The sequence below is a fragment of the Epinephelus lanceolatus genome, chromosome 12, assembly GCF_041903045.1.
Source record: "Epinephelus lanceolatus isolate andai-2023 chromosome 12, ASM4190304v1, whole genome shotgun sequence".
Classification (NCBI taxonomy): Eukaryota; Metazoa; Chordata; class Actinopteri; order Perciformes; family Serranidae; genus Epinephelus; species Epinephelus lanceolatus.
The window spans coordinates 16,203,665-16,222,168 of NC_135745.1; the positions used below are offsets into that span (position 1 = coordinate 16,203,665).

General features: G+C 38.6%; 1 protein-coding gene and 1 long non-coding RNA gene across 3 annotated transcripts; one reads left to right on the forward strand and one right to left on the reverse strand.

Moving 5' to 3' along the window:
• Window positions 1-8,689: 8,689 nt before the first annotated feature.
• On the forward strand, window positions 8,690-16,148 carry ltb4r2b (leukotriene B4 receptor 2b). Of its 2 annotated transcripts, XM_033650040.2 has the most exons (6): window positions 8,706-8,841; window positions 9,009-9,077; window positions 11,117-11,717; window positions 12,688-12,888; window positions 13,000-13,043; window positions 15,198-16,148. In XM_033650040.2, exons 2-6 carry the CDS (start codon window positions 9,073-9,075, stop codon window positions 15,451-15,453), a joined length of 1,107 nt encoding a protein of 368 aa, XP_033505931.2. In that variant the 5' UTR covers window positions 8,706-8,841; window positions 9,009-9,072; the 3' UTR covers window positions 15,454-16,148. The 2 variants fall into 2 exon arrangements, with proteins under 2 accessions (XP_033505932.2, XP_033505931.2); XM_033650041.2 differs by lacking the exon at window positions 9,009-9,077 and having other exon boundaries at window positions 8,690-8,841.
• Window positions 16,149-16,435: 287 nt separating this feature from the next.
• LOC117272310 (uncharacterized) lies at window positions 16,436-18,155 on the reverse strand. The gene is made up of 3 exons (XR_004502931.2): window positions 18,066-18,155; window positions 16,991-17,024; window positions 16,436-16,831 (listed from the first exon to the last, which is right to left on the reverse strand). It is a non-coding gene; the product is annotated as an uncharacterized LOC117272310 (long non-coding RNA).
• Between the last annotated feature and the right edge of the window lie 349 nt (window positions 18,156-18,504).

Genomic DNA, 18,504 nt, shown 5'->3' on the forward strand with positions numbered 1-18,504 from the left:
TCCTAAACCTAACCTACATAACTTTACATTAAGTAGGCTACATAATGTCATTCATGGGGCACTAATTTGTGAGATGCCATGCGAACCCTTGTACAAGGATACATTAAGTAGATAATATCTATAAGAATAAATATGCACTTTAACTTTTTAATACTTATTCGTCTGTACCTTCAAAATGTTATTTCTGAAACCACTTTTATTGCTTATTCTAACTATAATGATTGCCTTTTAGCTCAACTCTTCAGTGTGCCACCTCTGCACTTCACTGCACACACTGAAACTATGAGTCAGTGACAAATTAATCTTTTAATCTTGAATCTTGAGACAGGATATTACAACTATGGAAAGTTATGGCGACAATTATTTTATATATCTCAACAATCGCAAAGTAAAACGAGCTACAGCTTTTATGTTCGCAAAGTCATTTACCAGCAATATGTGCTTGTGTATGTTTTTGTGAGTGGGCAACTCAGTGCTTTACTGGAACACATTGCATTGTGTATGAGAAGTTGAGACAGGCTCAAGTTTTTTTTCCACTGGAGGGAAGTTGGTTTCCTAACTTAACTGTTACACAGAAACTTGGTTGTGTCTAAGCAGATATGCTGTGCGTCATCGTCTACATTATAATGGAAAAGGATGGTGTTTCAGATTTATCTACTCTGTTTTTGAAATGCTTTTGGGTGTGTGTCATGGCAGTTTAGTGTGGATTGAAGGCCAAACAGGTGCGAAAAGGATGCATTGTCAAGGTCAAAGTTCAAGGTCAAGGTTTCATTATTATTGTCAATATACAAAAGAGGGGTGCACAATGAAATGTAGTTGTAGCCCTCCATGCTACACACACAGGAAATGTATAAACTAATATTTAAATATTTGTGATAGAATAAAACAGTAAAATCGGTGATAAAATAAAATAAGGTGTACACAAGTAGCACTAAAGGAAGAAATATTAAAAGAAAACTAAACTGTATCAGAGTAATATGTAAGTTATTTTCAGATTCAGCTGCATGTGACTTGCTCTAAGTCCCCATTTACTCTACAGAAGTCTTCACATGGGAATCCTGAATTAGAGAAACTTGTTTTGCCAAAGCGTTAGGTGTTGTGAGTTTTCTATATGTGAGCAAGAGTGCAAATGAAGACTTCAGTAATTGCCTCATAAAGCGGAACTACATGCAGGTACTGTATCTATGCACATGTCCAGCAGTTGAGGTGCAGAGCCTCTCTAGAAATGGAAAGTTTTGGGGGGTTGTGAAACTGTGGAGTTGAATAGCTAATAAATTGTTTAAAGGAGCGCGGCAATGTGATGGATGAGTGCAACACACAGGAGGAACTGCTGAGTGTCAAGTTTATGAGAGGGGGAGAAAAAGAGGATTCCTGTGCACGCGTTGCCATCATGTGGTGAGAGACAGAACAGTTTCCCTGTAACTTTCCTCACCAGTCATCTTTCACAGCCTGAGGACACAGATTCTTGTTATCACTGAAAAATGTTTCGCAAGTTTACCCCTGAGTCTGACACACTGATATTCTGAGTCACAGACAGATTGAAAATATTTATTGACTGACTGAATCAATGGCCTAAACTGTGATGTTATCATGATCTGTGGTGTTGAAATACGTTATATTCATGTTTTCATTTTCAGATGCTGTACGTCCAGACAATTGACTCCAGGAGAGTATGGATTTAAAAAGTTTTGCTCCATTGTTGTTGAACTGCAGAGGTCAAGTTAAGGTCTGGAAGACCAAGAAAACGTTCTGATAGAGCTGCTCGTAGGATTACTAGAAAGGCAAATCAAAAAATCAAAACCCTGTTTGACTGTAAAAGACCTGCAGGAAGATTTATCAGACTCTGGAGTGGTGGTGCACTGTTCTGCTGTGCAGTGACACCTGTACAAATGACCTTCATGGAAGAGTCATCAGAAGGAAAGGACCTTTCCTGTGTCCTCAACACAAAATTCAGCGTCAGAAGTTTGCAAAGGACTATCTGAACAAGCACAGCTTTTTGGAAACAATTCCTGTGGACTGATGAAGTAAAAATTGGACTTTCTGGATGCAGTGAGCAAAGATGTGTTTTAGGTAAAAAAGATGCAGAATTATATATATATATACAGTACAGGCCAAAAGTTTGGACACACCTTCTCATTCAATGCATTTTCGTTATTTTCATGACTATTTACATTGTAGATTCTCACTGAAGGCATCAAAACTATGAATGAACACATGTGGAGTTATGTACTTAACAAAAAAAGGTGAAATAACCGAAAACATGTTTTATATTCTAGTTTCTTCAAAATAGCCACCCTTTGCTCTGATTACTGCTTTGCACACTCTTGGCATTCTCTCCATGAGCTTCAAGAGGTAGTCACTTGAAATGGTTTCCACTTCACAGGTGTGCCTTATCAGGGTTAATTATTGGGATTTCTTGCTTTATCAATGGGGTTGGGACCATCAGTTGTGTTGTGCAGAAGTCAGGTTAATACATAGCCGACAGCCCTATTGGACAACTGTTAAAATTCATATTATGGCAAGAACCAATTAGCTAACTAAAGAAAAACGAGTGGCCATCATTACTTTAAGAAATGAAGGTCATTCAGTCCGGAAAATTGCAAAAACTTTAAATGTGTCCCCAAATGGAGTCGCAAAAACCATCAAGCGCTACAACGAAACTGGCACACATGAGGACCAACCCAGGAAAGGAAGACCAAGAGTCACCTCTGCTTCTGAGGATAAGTTCATCTGAGTCACCAGCCTCAGAAATGGCAAGTTAACAGCAGCTCAGATCAGAGACCAGATGAATGCCACACAGAGTTCTAGCAGCAGACCCATCTCTAGAACAACTGTTAAGAGGAGACTGCGCAAATCAGGCCTTCATGGTCAAATAGCTGCTAGGAAACCACTGCTAAGGAGAGGCAACAAGCAGAAGAGATTTGTTTGGGCCAAGAAACACAAGGAATGGACATTAGACCAGTGGAAATCTGTGCTTTGGTCTGATGAGTCCAAATTTGAGATCTTTGGTTCCAACCGCCGTGTCTTTGTGAGACGCAGAAAAGGTGAACGGATGGATTCCACATGCCTGGTTCCCACTGTGAAGCATGGAGGAGGAGGTGTGATGGTGTGGGGGTGTTTTGCTGGTGACACTGTTGGGGATTTATTCAAAATTGAAGGCACACTGAACCAGCATGGCTACCACAGCATCCTGCAGCGACATGCCATCCCATCCGGTTTGCGTTTAGTTGGACCATCATTTATTTTTCAACAGGACAATGACCCCAAACACACCTCCAGGCTGTGTAAGGGCTATTTGACCAAGAAGGAGAGTGATGGAGTGCTGCGGCAGATGACCTGGCCTCCACAGTCACCGGACCTGAACCCAATCGAGATGGTTTGGGGTGAGCTGGACCGCAGAGTGAAGGCAAAGGGGCCAACAAGTGCTAAACACCTCTGGGAACTCCTTCAAGACTGTTGGAAAACCATTTCAGGTGACTACCTCTTGAAGCTCATGGAGAGAATGCCAAGAGTGTGCAAAGCAGTAATCAGAGCAAAGGGTGGCTATTTTGAAGAAACTAGAATATAAAACATGTTTTCAGTTATTTCACCTTTTTTTGTTAAGTACATAACTCCACATGTGTTCATTCATAGTTTTGATGCCTTCAGTGAGAATCTACAATGTAAATAGTCATGAAAATAAAGAAAACACATTGAATGAGAAGGTGTGTCCAAACTTTTGGCCTGTACTGTTTGGACTGTCTTTGTTAAACACGGTGGTGGATGGATCATGCTTTGGGCTTGTGTTGCAGCCCGTGGCATGGGGAGCATTTCACAGGTAGAGGGGAGAATGGAATCAGTTAAATTCCTGCAAATTCTGGAAGCAAACGTCACACCATCTTTAAAACTGCTGAAGTCCAGACACCTTTTCTCAATAATTCAAGACTCCTTGAAACCCAAAATGGACTCCCTCAAGAAGAGCAAGCTGAAGGTTTTGCCGTCACAGTCCCCTCGACTTAAACATCAATTAAAATCTGTGGATAGTCCCAAAAGAGCAATGCATGCAAGACAGCCCAAGAATCTCACAGAACTAGAAAACTTTTGCAGGAAGAATTAGTGAAAATACCCCAAACAAGAACTGAAAGACTCTTACCTGGATACAAAAAGTGTTTAGAAGCTGTGATACTTGCCAAAGGGGGCACTACTAAGTGCTGACCATGCTGGGCGCCCAGACTTTTGCTTCAGGCCCTTATCCTTCTGTTGTTATTTTGAAACTGTAAAAGACTGCAATAAAAATCTTACTCACAATACTGAAGTTATGTGTCATCTTTAACTTCATGCCTTTTAAAAATAAGTTCAGTTCAGTTAACTACTCACAGAAAATGAAATTTTGACCAGGGGTGGCCCAACTTTTGCACGCCATTGTATTTCAGACTATTACTCTGAGCTGATTCCTGTTATATCAAGTATTTACAATTGAACGGCATACGTACCTCCAATAGGCTTGTAACAATAGGCTCACTTCCTCATTTTCCATACTGTGTACTGTAGCCTACTGTTCTATATAATGTTGTAGACCGAGACTTTGAGTCCTTATCAGTTAAAGGTAAAAGTTATTATAGAACCATAAAGGCAAATGGGTGACAGCTGTCAGACATGGAGACATTTATTCAGATTATACATTATCATGGTCAGGTGAAAACCTCACAACTGTTTTTTGTTTTTGTTTTGTTTTTTCATTTTGTATATCATAGAAATTAATAACTTCTCTATGTGTTTTGGGAATATAATGACATTCAATTTAATATCACCAGAATTATTTCTAAAGTGCTTTATAAAGCTGAAAACTGAACTTTCATGGAGATACCAGTGTGTGTGTGTGTGTGTGTGTGTGTGTGTGTGTGTGTAGGTCTATACATATATATATGATGAGTAAACAGACTTCATCCTGGACTGTCACGTTCAGCTCTAGGGAAGTGAACCACACCTTTCTTTTCCTCCTTAGAGACTTAATTTACAGGGGCCCTCAAACAACAGGTGAAATGTGCAACAGAAAATAAGTATTTTCTCTACAGTAAGTGCAATAAATATAATAAAATTATTGCAAATAAAAATGATTCCTCTTAAACTGCAGTGACAGCATAATCATTAAATTCATCCAATCAGTTAAATACATTTTTAATCCATTTTTAAAAGATAGATAAAATATTAAAGAAATATCTCACCCACAAAATGATCATTTGTATGTAAATTTCTCTCCCAATGTTACGTTGAATTTGTGAAGAAAACTTTTTTTTCCCCACATGCCTCCACAGTAGACAATGAATCCAAAAACAGAGAACACTTGATGAATTTAAATCATCTGGATCAGCATTCAACAACAGCAAAACTATATCAAAACATTTGTTTAGAAACTCCAGAAGTACAATTCAAGCCTCACTGATTATAAACCTTATTATCTAAAACACTTACGCATAAACACTCCCACACATGAATGGTTATTGTGCCTATATGTAAATGGATGTTTTGATATTGTTTTGCTGTTGTTAAACACGGACCCCCTTAACTTTAATTCATCAAGACTTTTCTCTGTTTTTGGATTCTTCATTTATCATGGAGGCATGTGAGAGAACAACATTTACTTCACGAATTCAGTGTATCACGTGGTGAGTGATTGATACACAAATGATCATTTTGTGGGTGAAGTATTCTTTTAAGTGCTTTCTTGTCTCAGGAGGAAGTAAGTCATGCTAGCAGTGCCCTCAAGTGATCTGAGCCAAAAGGTAGCAACCAAAGTCTGTGATATTCCCTGTGAGTTAAAATGACTTATTCAAATCCATTTGCTTTATAGTTTACATGCATGGCAAAACCAAGCATACACAATTATTATAACATTTTGACCACTTCACTTTAAATAATCTCTATAACTAAACTTACAACATTTATGTTGTAAGTTGAGAAGTCGGTCCACCACTTTGGTCCAGACTGCAATATTTCAACAACTGTGCTGTTGACTGCCACAAGATGTTGCACACACATGGTATCTAGAGGATAAGTCCTGATGACCTCTGTGATCCTTAAATTTATAGTCCATAGCCATCATCAGTTTAAATTGAATTTGTCCAAGGATCCAGCTTTGATGAGTAGCCACCATCCTTCCTCAAATAATAAGCGGAGGGTTTTCCAGATTAGGCTAGAAGCTAGTTTCAGTACTGTAAGTCTCCAGTCATTGCAGCATCATTAGATGCTGAGAAAGTCTTTGATCAGATAGAATGTAACTATTTATTTTGTACATTTAAAAAATCTGGCTTTGGTCCTAATTTCACTAGCTCTCTTTAGTGCCTCTGTTAGAACCAACAAATTAATCTCAGAACTCTTCCTTTTACACTGGGACATTCGGTGGGATTAGCCCTTCACTTTTCATCATAGCTCTTGAGCCACTGGCATGTGGTATCCACTCTAGTGATGATATACACGGTGTGAACATTTATGGTCATAATTTTAAATTGAATACGTATGCTGATGATATTTTGCTAACCTTAACCAAGCCAACATCCTCAGCTCCAGCTGTTCTTAATTTGATTATTTTTTTTGGCAGCTTTTCTGGGAATAAGATAAATTGGAAAAAGAGTGAGGCAACCCCACTAAACCCTTGCACATTTAAATCTAATTTAATGGACACCCCCTTTTATCTGGAAAAAAATGGGATGAGGTATCTGGGAATTAATATCATATCTCTCATCATTAAAAGTTTTAGCCTAAATGTCCCTGGCGTCCTCCAATCCATTAAGGATGACATCAAGAGATGGCTGGCCTTACCATTGTCTCTATGAGTTAGACCTTAAAATGAATGTATCACCAAGACTTACTCATATTATTGCATCAATCCCTCTAAAATTTCACATTTAACCCGCTTCATTCAATTCCTTTGGAATTTCTTGCAAGCAATTCTGCTTACAAGAAATGAATCACACCCAGATCCAAGGGGGGGTCAAGGCATCCTAGATGTATTTCGGTATTATCTTTCATACAATGGAATGTATCCATTAACTTAGGCCTATAAATTTAAGTCTAAAGTGGGCAGTGGTTGGAGGGAAATATCACATCTACAGATATGCTCAATTATCTTCTATTTTAAATAAGAAATGTGAAAAGGGAGTGGTACTTGCCTCATATCCAGAGTGGGATCAGCTTCTAAAGAAGGCAACCCTGGCAAGAGGTGTGGTCCCAGATACCTATAACTTAATGTCTATAGCTGCCCCTAATGCATATTTTTCTGTCCAGCTGGCTTGGGAGCATGACTTAAATACAGATCTAACTGCTTCCCAGTGGAACATATTTTGGAGGTCAGCTTTGATCTTCTACAATGTGTGAGATTTAAGATTATACAATATAAGATTCTATGCAGAGCTATACTACTCCTGTTAGATTATCCAAGATGGATGACAAACATCAAGATTAATGCTGGCACAATTGTGGCAGCCAAGGTGCTTAATTCCACTTGCTCTGGGACTGTCCAGCTGTTAAAACACTCCAGTTAGAAGCGATATCTCTTATGTCAGATTTTTTTGCCCCAAAGCACGTTTGCTTGGCCTGAAATTTAACAACAATGTTGGAGTCACTGTCGAGCACCTATGGATGTTGGTTTGCATATATACTAAGAGGCTAATTCTTCTAAACTGTAAGGAGTGTAAAACACGTAAAGCAGCAGCCTCCAGTTTAAAAGGCTAGTATACAACGAATGTATGAGAACAACAAAAAAAAAAAATAAATTAAATTAAATTAAAATTAAAGTAAAATAAAAGTTTATCAGTTTTAACATGGCTTTTTCTGGTGCCACAAAAGGCTATGTACAACTTCTTTCACACATGCAGCAGTACTCTCCAACACCTATAAATACCTGTTAGGCCTTTACTTTCATTACTGAACACCAGCTTTTAAGTCAGGATTTCAAAGTGGTAAAGTATTCTGGTGTTTGTTCAAACCATTACAAACAGTCTTAAGAGCCCGAAGTCGATTCTGGCTTCAGCTTCTCAATTTCAGCTGCTTAGTGGCCAATAGATGGTGAAGGTGTTGGTGAAGTTGTTAATACAACTGTAGTGTGTAAGTGTAAAAACTGCATGAACAAGACATTACGTCACTGAACAAGGTCATGCATGTTCAGCAAACCTTGGATGGAAGGTTTCATCTTTGGGCTTCCTTTAATTTCTCCACCTTTCTCCTCGGAAAGCAACATTCCTGTCAGTATCAGAAACTTGTACAAACCTGTGAGTATGAGTTTGTGTGTGTGTGTGTGTGTGTGTGTGTGTGTGTGTATGTGTGTGTGTGTGTGCTATTAGTATACATGTTTGTGCTTGTGTGCCCAGAATTCATGACACAGGGAGCTTGTGCAAGAATTTGAATCACCTATACTCCTCTGTTCCTTCAGATTACGCAACACTTGACTCAGAGAGCAGAACAAAATGCCCCAGGACACACAAATATGCATTTTTACATGACACTGGGACATGTTTTTGGGAAGAGTGCATGTTTGTTTATATTAAAAGGCCTTAATACAAACAATGTTATATCACAGATACTTGAGATATTTCCCACATGGTTCTTGTCTTATATGAAGATGGATATGCAGCACTGCAGTCAGTGGGAGGGAGAGTGAGAGTTTTAAAGAAGGACACACCTCTGTGCCTCCCTCTCTCTAACCACAGCATGTTGCAGCCTGTGGGGCAGGATGTGAATCAGTTTATTATGGACAGAGCTAAGAGAGACCGTCACATAAGGGAAACACTGTCGGACAGAGCGAAGAGCAGCAGTGGAACAATTGAAACTGACACACATCACAGAGAGACATCAAGTCCTGGAAAGGTCAGTCACTCCTACATGTTCACTGGGAAACTTGTTGTGGACTTCTTGTTGACATTTTCTGTCAGATTTTACAAACATCTGCCTCTTAAAATAATAATTTACTTTTCTTGACTTGATTTTGTACACGCAGCAGATTAATTACAAACCTGTGACCTCATTATTTTTAGAACACTGGCCTGCGAAAACGCTATTTCTTTATCGGCAAACAATTTCTGGCAGTCATTTGCAGTGATGTGGTGAGTTTCAGATTCTTCAAAAGCTTTTCAGGTTTTGCTTTTTTTGGTTTTTGAACCCAAATAATTGCTTAATATGGTCAGAAATCATATCTTTGCTGGAATTCTCTGCAAAAGTACCTCTTATTTTTTCCATTTGTCAGTTTCTCTTGCACATACATTTGTCATTTCAACATGAATTACATCTGAGTTTTCTCCATCATCAGTACATTTATGTTGCAAATCCATTGCAACATGAGATCACAAGTTGCAGATGTGTGTTTGATTTTTTTCCAACTGACAGAACTGACAGATAACATGGTCATCTGTGGGCTAGAACAGCTTCATAACACCTGTTTTGTTTTGTTTTTTAACTTGCAACAGTTTTATTGTACCTAGAAACAATTTGTTCACCTGACAGCATCAGTGTGTTGCTTAGACTCAGCTATCTGTTGCATTTTTCCACTAGTCATGTAAGACTTTGTTTACTCGTTCACTCTGGTTCACGGCCATCAGGGGAAAATAAACAGTTTGCTTTAGTGGGACCAGAGCAAGGAAATTAGGACTTAATCAGGAAATAAGGGCTTGATGCCTTGTTCTCACAAATGTGGTTTTGCGGAGAGCATATCGTTTCTGAACCAATTACCCTCTCTCCACATCACTCATGTTTAATATTTCTAGTCAGCATATTAGTTTATCCTTAAAGGTCAACCCTCTGTGACATCTGCACTGGATGGCACGAGTTTCCATATGAAAGGCAATGAGAGGAAAGACACAGGACAAGAAAGTAAAATCAAAGACTGTGTCGAAATACTGTTGCTCTCTGACGCAGTACTGCTAATGTTCGGCGTGTTTTAGCATGCTGCCTCTGAGTTTCAGGTGCACTACTGCCTGCAAGGACTGATGTGAATATTTTAGAGGCTGCGTCAGGGTGGCAGCCATCCTCTAATTCTGAAAACAGCTTGAGCAACAGTGATGAACAATGCTTTGTAAAGTTGATCATGAGTTGCATCATTATTTTCTCCAGATCATTACCATCTTCATCTTTGAGAAGTAAAGTGTTATGTGTAAGAACAAATAACCGGTACAGTATTTTGTTTTTTTCCCCCCTCTTTTACTACATCTTTTAATGAGTCACAGTAAAAGATGGTTTCCTTTAAGAGGAAGTTCTCCTTTACCGCCTGTTCCTGTAGATGTTACACAGGCACACCAACATATGTGAAAACACTTCTATCAAAGTTGACAAAAAAATATATCGAAGCAGGTTGTTGAGGACTGCGATAAATATTATCATGAAGCTTGCAAAAGAAATATCTGTCATCAGGTTTCAGTTTCAAATCTTCAAAGCCATCAGAAGAGAATACTTCATAAAAAATCTGCTGACTGGCATTTAATAATAAGTTGTGTGCAGCATACTTCAGTTTAGATCTGATCAGTTTTGAAAGTAGGTCTGCATCCGCTACCATGGACAGAAAAACACCCTGTATCTTTGTAACACAAAGTCTGCAGAAAACTGAAGTGATAAAATGTCCTTTTTTGACAGCAAAGATCTTATCTCTGCCCCAGTAACACGTAATAAACAGCACAGATTATTGACAGAGTGAATATGGAGTATGCATGCACATTTTTTCTTCTGAACAAATACTGAGAAGCCATGAGAAAGGCATCCATACGTTTGCCTGACTCTGGATGTTTAGAGAAAATAGAACTTTAGTTTAATATATATATTTTTGTAAGGGACAAATGTATGTACAATATGTATTTTAAACACATTGATACTGAAGAAGAAGAAAGAAGAAAAACGATACTGTGAAAAGCATCAGTCCACCCATCACTAAAAGAGAGAAGAGACCCACAGCCCATAGTAACTAACTGTGCATGTAGACACATGCTCTATTACTGCTAATGCAATGAGTACAAGTTCCAAATAAACAAATAATAAATATCAAACATACAAATACGCAAATGTCAGTTATTATCAATATAAATACTCATTCCTACTCAACAGCCTTCACTTCATTTGAAAGACATTTTCAGGCTGTATCTGTGTCTCTTGTCCTCAGGATCAAAACTCCTTCCAGCATGGCAAACGTCAGTCATCTCTATTGGACTACTCCCTCTCCCATTACAAAGAACCCAGAGGATAAAAGCGTTGTGAGCAATGACTTCTCCACGACCTTGGGTGCCCTCATCCTCGGCTTGGTCTTCCTCCTGGGTGTCCCTGGCAACCTCTTCATCGTCTGGAGCATCCTGGCTCGCATCCGACGACGTTCAGTCACCACCCTCCTCATCCTCAATCTAGCATGTGCTGATGGCTTCCTCATGGCCCTCACCATCGTCTTCATTGTCTACCTGGCCAAACAGACGTGGGTCTTTGGCGACGCCATGTGTAAATGCCTGTTCTACCTGTGCAACTCCAACATGTACGCCTCCATCTTTCTGATCACGCTGATGAGCGTGCACAGGCTGGTGGCAGTAGTGCTGCCGAGGAGCATGTCCAACCTGGCCAGCAGGAAGGTTGTGAGGAGGGTCATTATAGGCATGTGGGTGCTGGTGATGGTCATTGCTATCCCCTCACTAGTGTTTCGAGACGTCAGAGAGGACAAAGATGAAAATAATAGAACCAGACTGGTGTGTGTGCCCAATCACACACTGCCACGACATGTAAGTAGACTAGGATTGCAACAAGAAATGATTTTTATATTTGTATTTAATCTGAATATCGTTTGGTCAAAAGCCCCTGGGAGACATCCACCTGCTGAGTGGGCTATTATGGTTTAGCCCTCCGTTAGCTTGAATGGGGATAAAATAATTCTGTCATGTGGCTCTTCGAGACTTTCAAAATGTTATCGGACTGAATGGATTAAATCTCACTGGTAAAAAAAAATGTATCCACTGATTTAGAAACGTCTCTTTCGCCATGTAGGCTAAGTTAATGGGAAAAATCTGTCTAGGCATCAGGTGGTGGACCCGGAGTTGTAATTCCACTGTTTGGCCTCTACGAAAATTGTTGTCACAGGTCCTCTGTCATGGATTCTGCCATGCTGAAGTGCCATGTTTCTACAGTAGCTCATAAGTGACAAACCAACACTGACTCGGAACAGGGTTATTTGCACAAACCAAACAGCGTTGGAAAAACATTGATTTGTAACGTGAAACTGCTTTATTCAGTGTTTCCACTTATTCTAACCACCTGGCCGGTTTGTTTTGGAGAGGAAGAGACCTCTGCGGATAATTTGGCTCTCTGTAAAAACCTCCTGGGCAATGAACACTTCAGGAATTCTGCCCTGGAGTTCACGCTTGGCACACGGGAGAAGTTTCAGCTGGTTGTCATGTCCAGTCCTCACTGCTAGATACTATTAAATCCTACTCACTACTCTTTTTAGTTTGTGATGTTTCTCACAGTAGTGTCCTAAATCTAACCCTGAGCTTATGACAAGGGATCGACTCCTGTCTTCACAAGCTTGTGCCATCAGTTACCTACTACAATTATAAAAATCACACACATATTGACGGACATTTGTAAGCTCTATCTTTGTTTTATGAACAGATTCAGTAAGTTTTCTTGACAGATTCTATCATGTACAAAAAAATCCATGTAACACATCTGTTTATCTGTTTATCCTGTGTGCAGGTGAGGTTTCAGTATACCTTGGAGACGGTGGCAGGATTCATTATTCCTTATGCAATTATCATAACCAGCTATGTCCTCATCCTGAGACGCCTGAGGCAGACCAAGTTTCGCCGAAAGGTCCGCAGCGAGAAACTCATCCTGGCTATTGTGGTGACGTTCTGCCTTTTCTGGTTGCCGTACCATGTGGTTAACATGATGCAGGTGTGTGAGGGCGTGTTCATGGCACCACTTATCACATGAAAAACATGTCTGCTGTTGAATCAATTATTTGATCTTTTAAATGAACAATGAGTATGTTTTTGTCTGTCTAAGGTGGCAGCTGAGTGGTACCCAGAGGGTTCACCCGTGAAAAGAAGGTGAGTAACAAAAGATTTTCACCTTTTTCAACCACCCTCTCAAACAAAATGATCTTATTTTATTTACTAGAGTTGCAAACAAGGAACAGCACTGCATCACAAAGAGGTTGTTTTATGCATTATTCTGAATATCTACAGAGGGTAGTAATGGACTTAGCCCGGATAATCCATAAAAAACATATAGGGTTTTGCCTGATGATATATTTGAGAAAAGCCTATTAATTTCCACACATATCTACTGAAACCAACGATATTTTTTTTTACTATATCTGGTAAGAACCTTAAAAATACTAATCAAGGTTTTTAATAAAACCTCAAATGAATCCATGTTGTTGATAATTTAACAGTTGTTTTAAGACGGTTGTTAGAGGTTTTGTGACCTCAAGCCAGTTCAGCATTCAGACAAAAAATAAGTATAACTGATGATACTGAGATAACTATGTTTTATGTTTCAAATCTGACAGTGATAGTCTGTCTGATCCTGCTTTGTTTCTTTGTAGTTGTTTTGTGTCTCTTTATAGTCATTGTGTCTCTCTTTGTAGTTTTTTTCTGTATCTTTGTGGTTGTTTTCTGTATCTTTGTGGTTGCTTTGTGTTCCTTTGTGATCGTTACGTGTCTCTTTGTAGCTGTTTTGTGTCTCTTTATAGTTATTGTGTGTCTCTTTGTAGTCATTTTCTGGAGCTTTGTGGTTGCTTTGTGTTCCTTTGTGGTCCTTATTTGTCTCTTTGTAGTTGTTTTGTGTCTCTTTATAGTCATTGTGTGTCTCTTTGTAGTTGTTTTCTGTATCTTTGTGGTTGCTTTGTGTTTCTTTGTGGTCCTTATGTGTCTCTTTGTAGTTGTTTTGTGTCTCTTTATAGTCATTGTGTGTGTCTTTGTAGTCGTTTGCTGTATTGTTGTGGTTGCTTTCTGTTCCTTTGTGGTCCTCATGTGTCTCTTTGTAGTTGTTTTGTGTCTCTTTATAGTCATTGTGTGTCTCTTTGAAGTCGTTTTCTGTGCCTTTGTAGTTGCTTTGTGTTTCTTTGTGGTCCTTATGTGTCTCTTTGTAGTTGCTTTGTGTTTCTTTGTGGTCCTTATGTGTCTCTTTGTAGTTGTTTTGTGTCTCTTTATAGTCATTGTGTGTGTCTTTGTAGTCATTTGCTGTATTGTTGTGGTTGCTTTGTGTTTCTTTGTGGTCCTTATGTGTCTCTTTGTAGTTGTTTTGTGTCTCTTTATAGTCATTGTGTGTCTCTTTGAAGTCGTTTTCTGTACCTTTGTGGTTGCTTTGTGTTTCTTTGTGGTCCTTATGTGTCTCTTTGTAGTTGTTTTGTGTCTCTTTATAGTCATTGTGTGTCTCTTTGTAGTCATTTTCTGTATCTTTGTGGTTGCTTTGTGTTTCTTTGTGGTCCTTATGTGTCTCTTTATAGTCATTGTGTGTCTCTTTGTAGATGTTTTCTGTACCTTTGTGGTTGCTTTGTGTTCCTTTGTGGTCGTTATGTGTCTCTTTATAGTCATTGTGTGTCTCTTTGTAGTCGTTTTCTGTATCTTTGTGTTCCCTTGTGGTCATTATGTGTGTCTGTAGTTATTTTTCTGTCTCTTTGTAATAAGTTTATGTTTCTCTGTAGTCATTGGTCTCTTTGAAGTTGTTTACTGTATATTTGTAGTTTTCTGTATCGTAGTTGCTTTGTGTCTCTTTATTAGTTTTTTGCATCTTTGTAGTTGTGTGTCTCTTTGTAGTTATAATCTGTATGTTTGAAGTTGTTTTGTGTCTCTTTGTAATCATTTTGTTTCTTTGGAGCCAGTGTGTCTCTTGGTAGTTATATGTTTGTGGTTTTCTGTATCTTTGTAGTTTCTTTGTGTCTCTTTGTAGTTGTTGCAACCCTATGTTTTGCATCTCTTTGTGGCTGTTGTGTGTCTCTGTGGTTACTTTGTCTCTTTCAGTGACATTTTGCAGGTGAAGCATCAGGGGCCTCCTGACCCTTTGGGCTGCCGAGTTAGTGACTGGCAGGCCCGTTCAGTAATCACTCCACTGAACTACTTATAGCATTTCATATCCGTTAGTTTGAAAGATTTTTAAATCAAGCTGTCAATGATGCTACTAAATTGTAATATCATTTTCCATAAATATAACATAAGTTAAGTTTTAGTTGTTATATAAAATGTTCTGTCTGTCTGCAGATTGGACCATATCACTAAGTCAAGCCGTGCAGTGACTTCAGCTTTCGCTTTCATCAGCAGCTGTGCCAATCCCGTCCTCTACACCTTTGCCGGGAAGTCCTACATCAGGCAGAACGGCTTTGCCTTCATGGCTCGGCTCTTTGAGGGCACATCATTTGACCAAACAGGAACCAAAAAGAGTAAAGACACTATGGGACTCAGTAATGTTGACTCCGCAAATGGCGCAGTCACACCTACTTTACAAAATGGGAGATGAGCATTGAATGAATATTGGGCATAAACGAGAGTGCTCTAAAAATTTGTGAAACCAAAGCTTCAGCTCAGAGCTTACTGACAAATATTTTGTTTAGTAGATTGTGTTGAAAGAAACAAGTTTATCTGGAGGTCAGTGGTGCAGACACAAGAAATTAAACTGAGGCTGATCTGTATAGTAGATCTGTAAATACTCTTTTTACATCTTTATATTACATTTTGTATGTTTCAGAAAATGAGAAAAAAAACATTAATATGATGTACAGTACTGTATCTACTTGGTGAGCAGATCACAAGCATGACAAACTTTATTTTCTTGAACAGGTGACACTTTACTTTGAGCCCCCCTTGTTAGCATTTATAAAGCGCGCTCAGAAACTGTTGACAAATAGATTAATACATCTGCTTACTTAGTGCTTAGTGTTGCATCATAAACATGTGTTTGAACCATAGGTTTGAACAGATTGATGCATGACACATTTTGGTTATGGAGACCTCAGATCCGCTCTTGCAATACTTAAAGTGGGCAGATCACCTTTTCCTCTTTGACATGTCTGGAGCTGGACTCTGCTGCATCCTTCTCATCCACCAACTATCACACTGACATGTTTTAAAAGTTTTGTGTGAAGTTTATGTACAGACTGCATCCAGTATCTTGCAGACTGGGCCATCTATAAATAAAAAACTAATGAACTTTTGGGTACAGACTACTTGCCTCTTTATTCCATCTTATGTATACAGATACTGTATCAGTTTTTCAATTAGTTCTGCATGTTTATTCTCACTTGTGCAAGTATGTATGAGTTACTAGCATTTTCAAATTCTCTTGCACAGCAGCTCTCAGCTTTAGTCTTGATTGTGTGTTATTGCACTTTGTAGGCATTGTACTGTTTTGTTATACCCCTATTTATATATTTTAGAAAACATGCAACTTTTGTGCAATTAAGTATAAATGTTCTGGTACGAGACTAAGTTCTACACACAAAAAGCTTGAACCACTTCTTTATTATATTCCAGACAGCTTTTACACACATTTAAACATTAATGCTTCCTCCTTAAAAATACAAGATACAATAGTTTCCTCAACTGTTTATTGAAGATATAGCAGCTATTTTTCCCCATCATAGCTTCCAAAAAGGTGCAAATTATACAATAGAGTTTACATTAACAAAAACCTTTATAAACAAGTGAATCACAGTTCATACAGTGTCATAAGACATGTAGATTATAAATGCATTCCATATTTTCAGGCAGCACATCATATGTATGGCTTTCAAATTACGCTACAACTGTATACACATTCAACTTTGGCCTTTTAAAACTTTAAAAAACACAAAACTGGAGCAATCTGGAGGAGTCTGTCCATGCAGTGTTCCCATTACCTGTAAAAAACAAAAAACATTTGTTAGGTCTTGATTTAACATAATGGCCACTTTGGAGGCTGCATATATGGTGCGGCTGATCAGTAGTAGCTAAGAAGCTGACAGCAATGTACAATCATGTGCACCTCTCATGTATCAAACAAAAAGACCAATACTGACCTTATCAAAATGCATCCAATGCTGCCCTTACATCCTGAAAAGAAAACACAATGGGTTAGTCTCAGTGTGCACCACACTAAACATCCTCGGATGTATATGCAACGTCAAACCCATCAGTGCAGTGAAAGAATAATCATGAGGTTCAGGTGAAACACGGACTCACATGCAACTCATCATTAAGGTTTGACTGTGTAATGCAGAGCTAAAGCTTTATTATAATCAAACATGGCAACATCCAAAACGGTGGTTCTGCTCTGAGATGCGGATGAAAAAACCCACCATAATACCCCTGCAGAAGGTGCAAATGATTCCCAGCTATAATTTAACAGACTACACTAGGCTGCCAGATTATTAGGTACACCCAGCAAAAACTAATGCACTCCAGTACAACAGATTTGGAATAAAGTCTAACTTCACTGAGGTCATTATGTTCAATTTGTTAAAGCAGTTTGAGGTGGAATCATTTTGAAGGGTGTAGTTTTTATCATTCGTCACTGATATAAATGGGGTGGACAAAATAGTTCATACACCTGCTAAGTATAAAGTCATCATCACCTCAAACAAACTGACTAACGTTACCTTAATGAAAGCAGGATTTATTGCAAGACTCTTGCTTTAGACTTCATTAATGTTAGCTAACCTATCAAACAGGTAACAGAGTGCATGCTGATCATCCTAAAACACGCAGGGATTGGGGCCTGTCAGTTGCACACGAAAATCATTTTATTTATCAGTTAATTATATTGCACAATTCATGCAATAATGCAACACAAAGCGCTTTTAGTTAAGTAAAGTCGATGATAACAAAAAAGCAAACATTAGATGCACATCTTAGAATTAATTATGCCATTAATAAAGTTAGTTTGAGCCACAGACAGCATCATTCAGCTATAATTTGTAGGCCCAGCTCGGCTCATTAGCACAGACCATGCGGTCGGTTTGGCGCTACTGAAGCCACAATGCTAACAATGTCAATCTGTGTGGCAATAGCCGCATCAAACAGCTACATGCAGACACATAAACACATCAGCTGCGGCATAAACAAACTACTCTGATACCAAATGGGAATATTCACCATCGATGAGGCTTCTCGCAGGTTGGTTTTTCTCCCTCTGCCACAACACGTCCGACCTGCATCACTGCAACAAGGAAGAGAGACTGTTAATGAAGCTGAGCCCCAATTTATCTCTTTATCAAAATCACGTGTCTGCTGTCGGAAAGCAGACAGCTTCCGGGTCTGGCGCAGAAGCCACAGTCGCTCACTATAAAACACATGTTTTTTTAATAATAAAACATTTAAAGAGCGTGTTCCCTTTATTGCATAAAGGGCGCATGTTATAATTGAAAATAAAGCTTTTTTAAAACTGAAAAGTAGCAACAAATAATGAGACATCATTCATCCATCAGCATTATTCTAAATTAATAAAATATAAGATATCAAACATAACATGAAACTTATATTTATCAATAATGGCAAAAAGTCAAATATATATATAAGATAAAGTAGAAAAAAT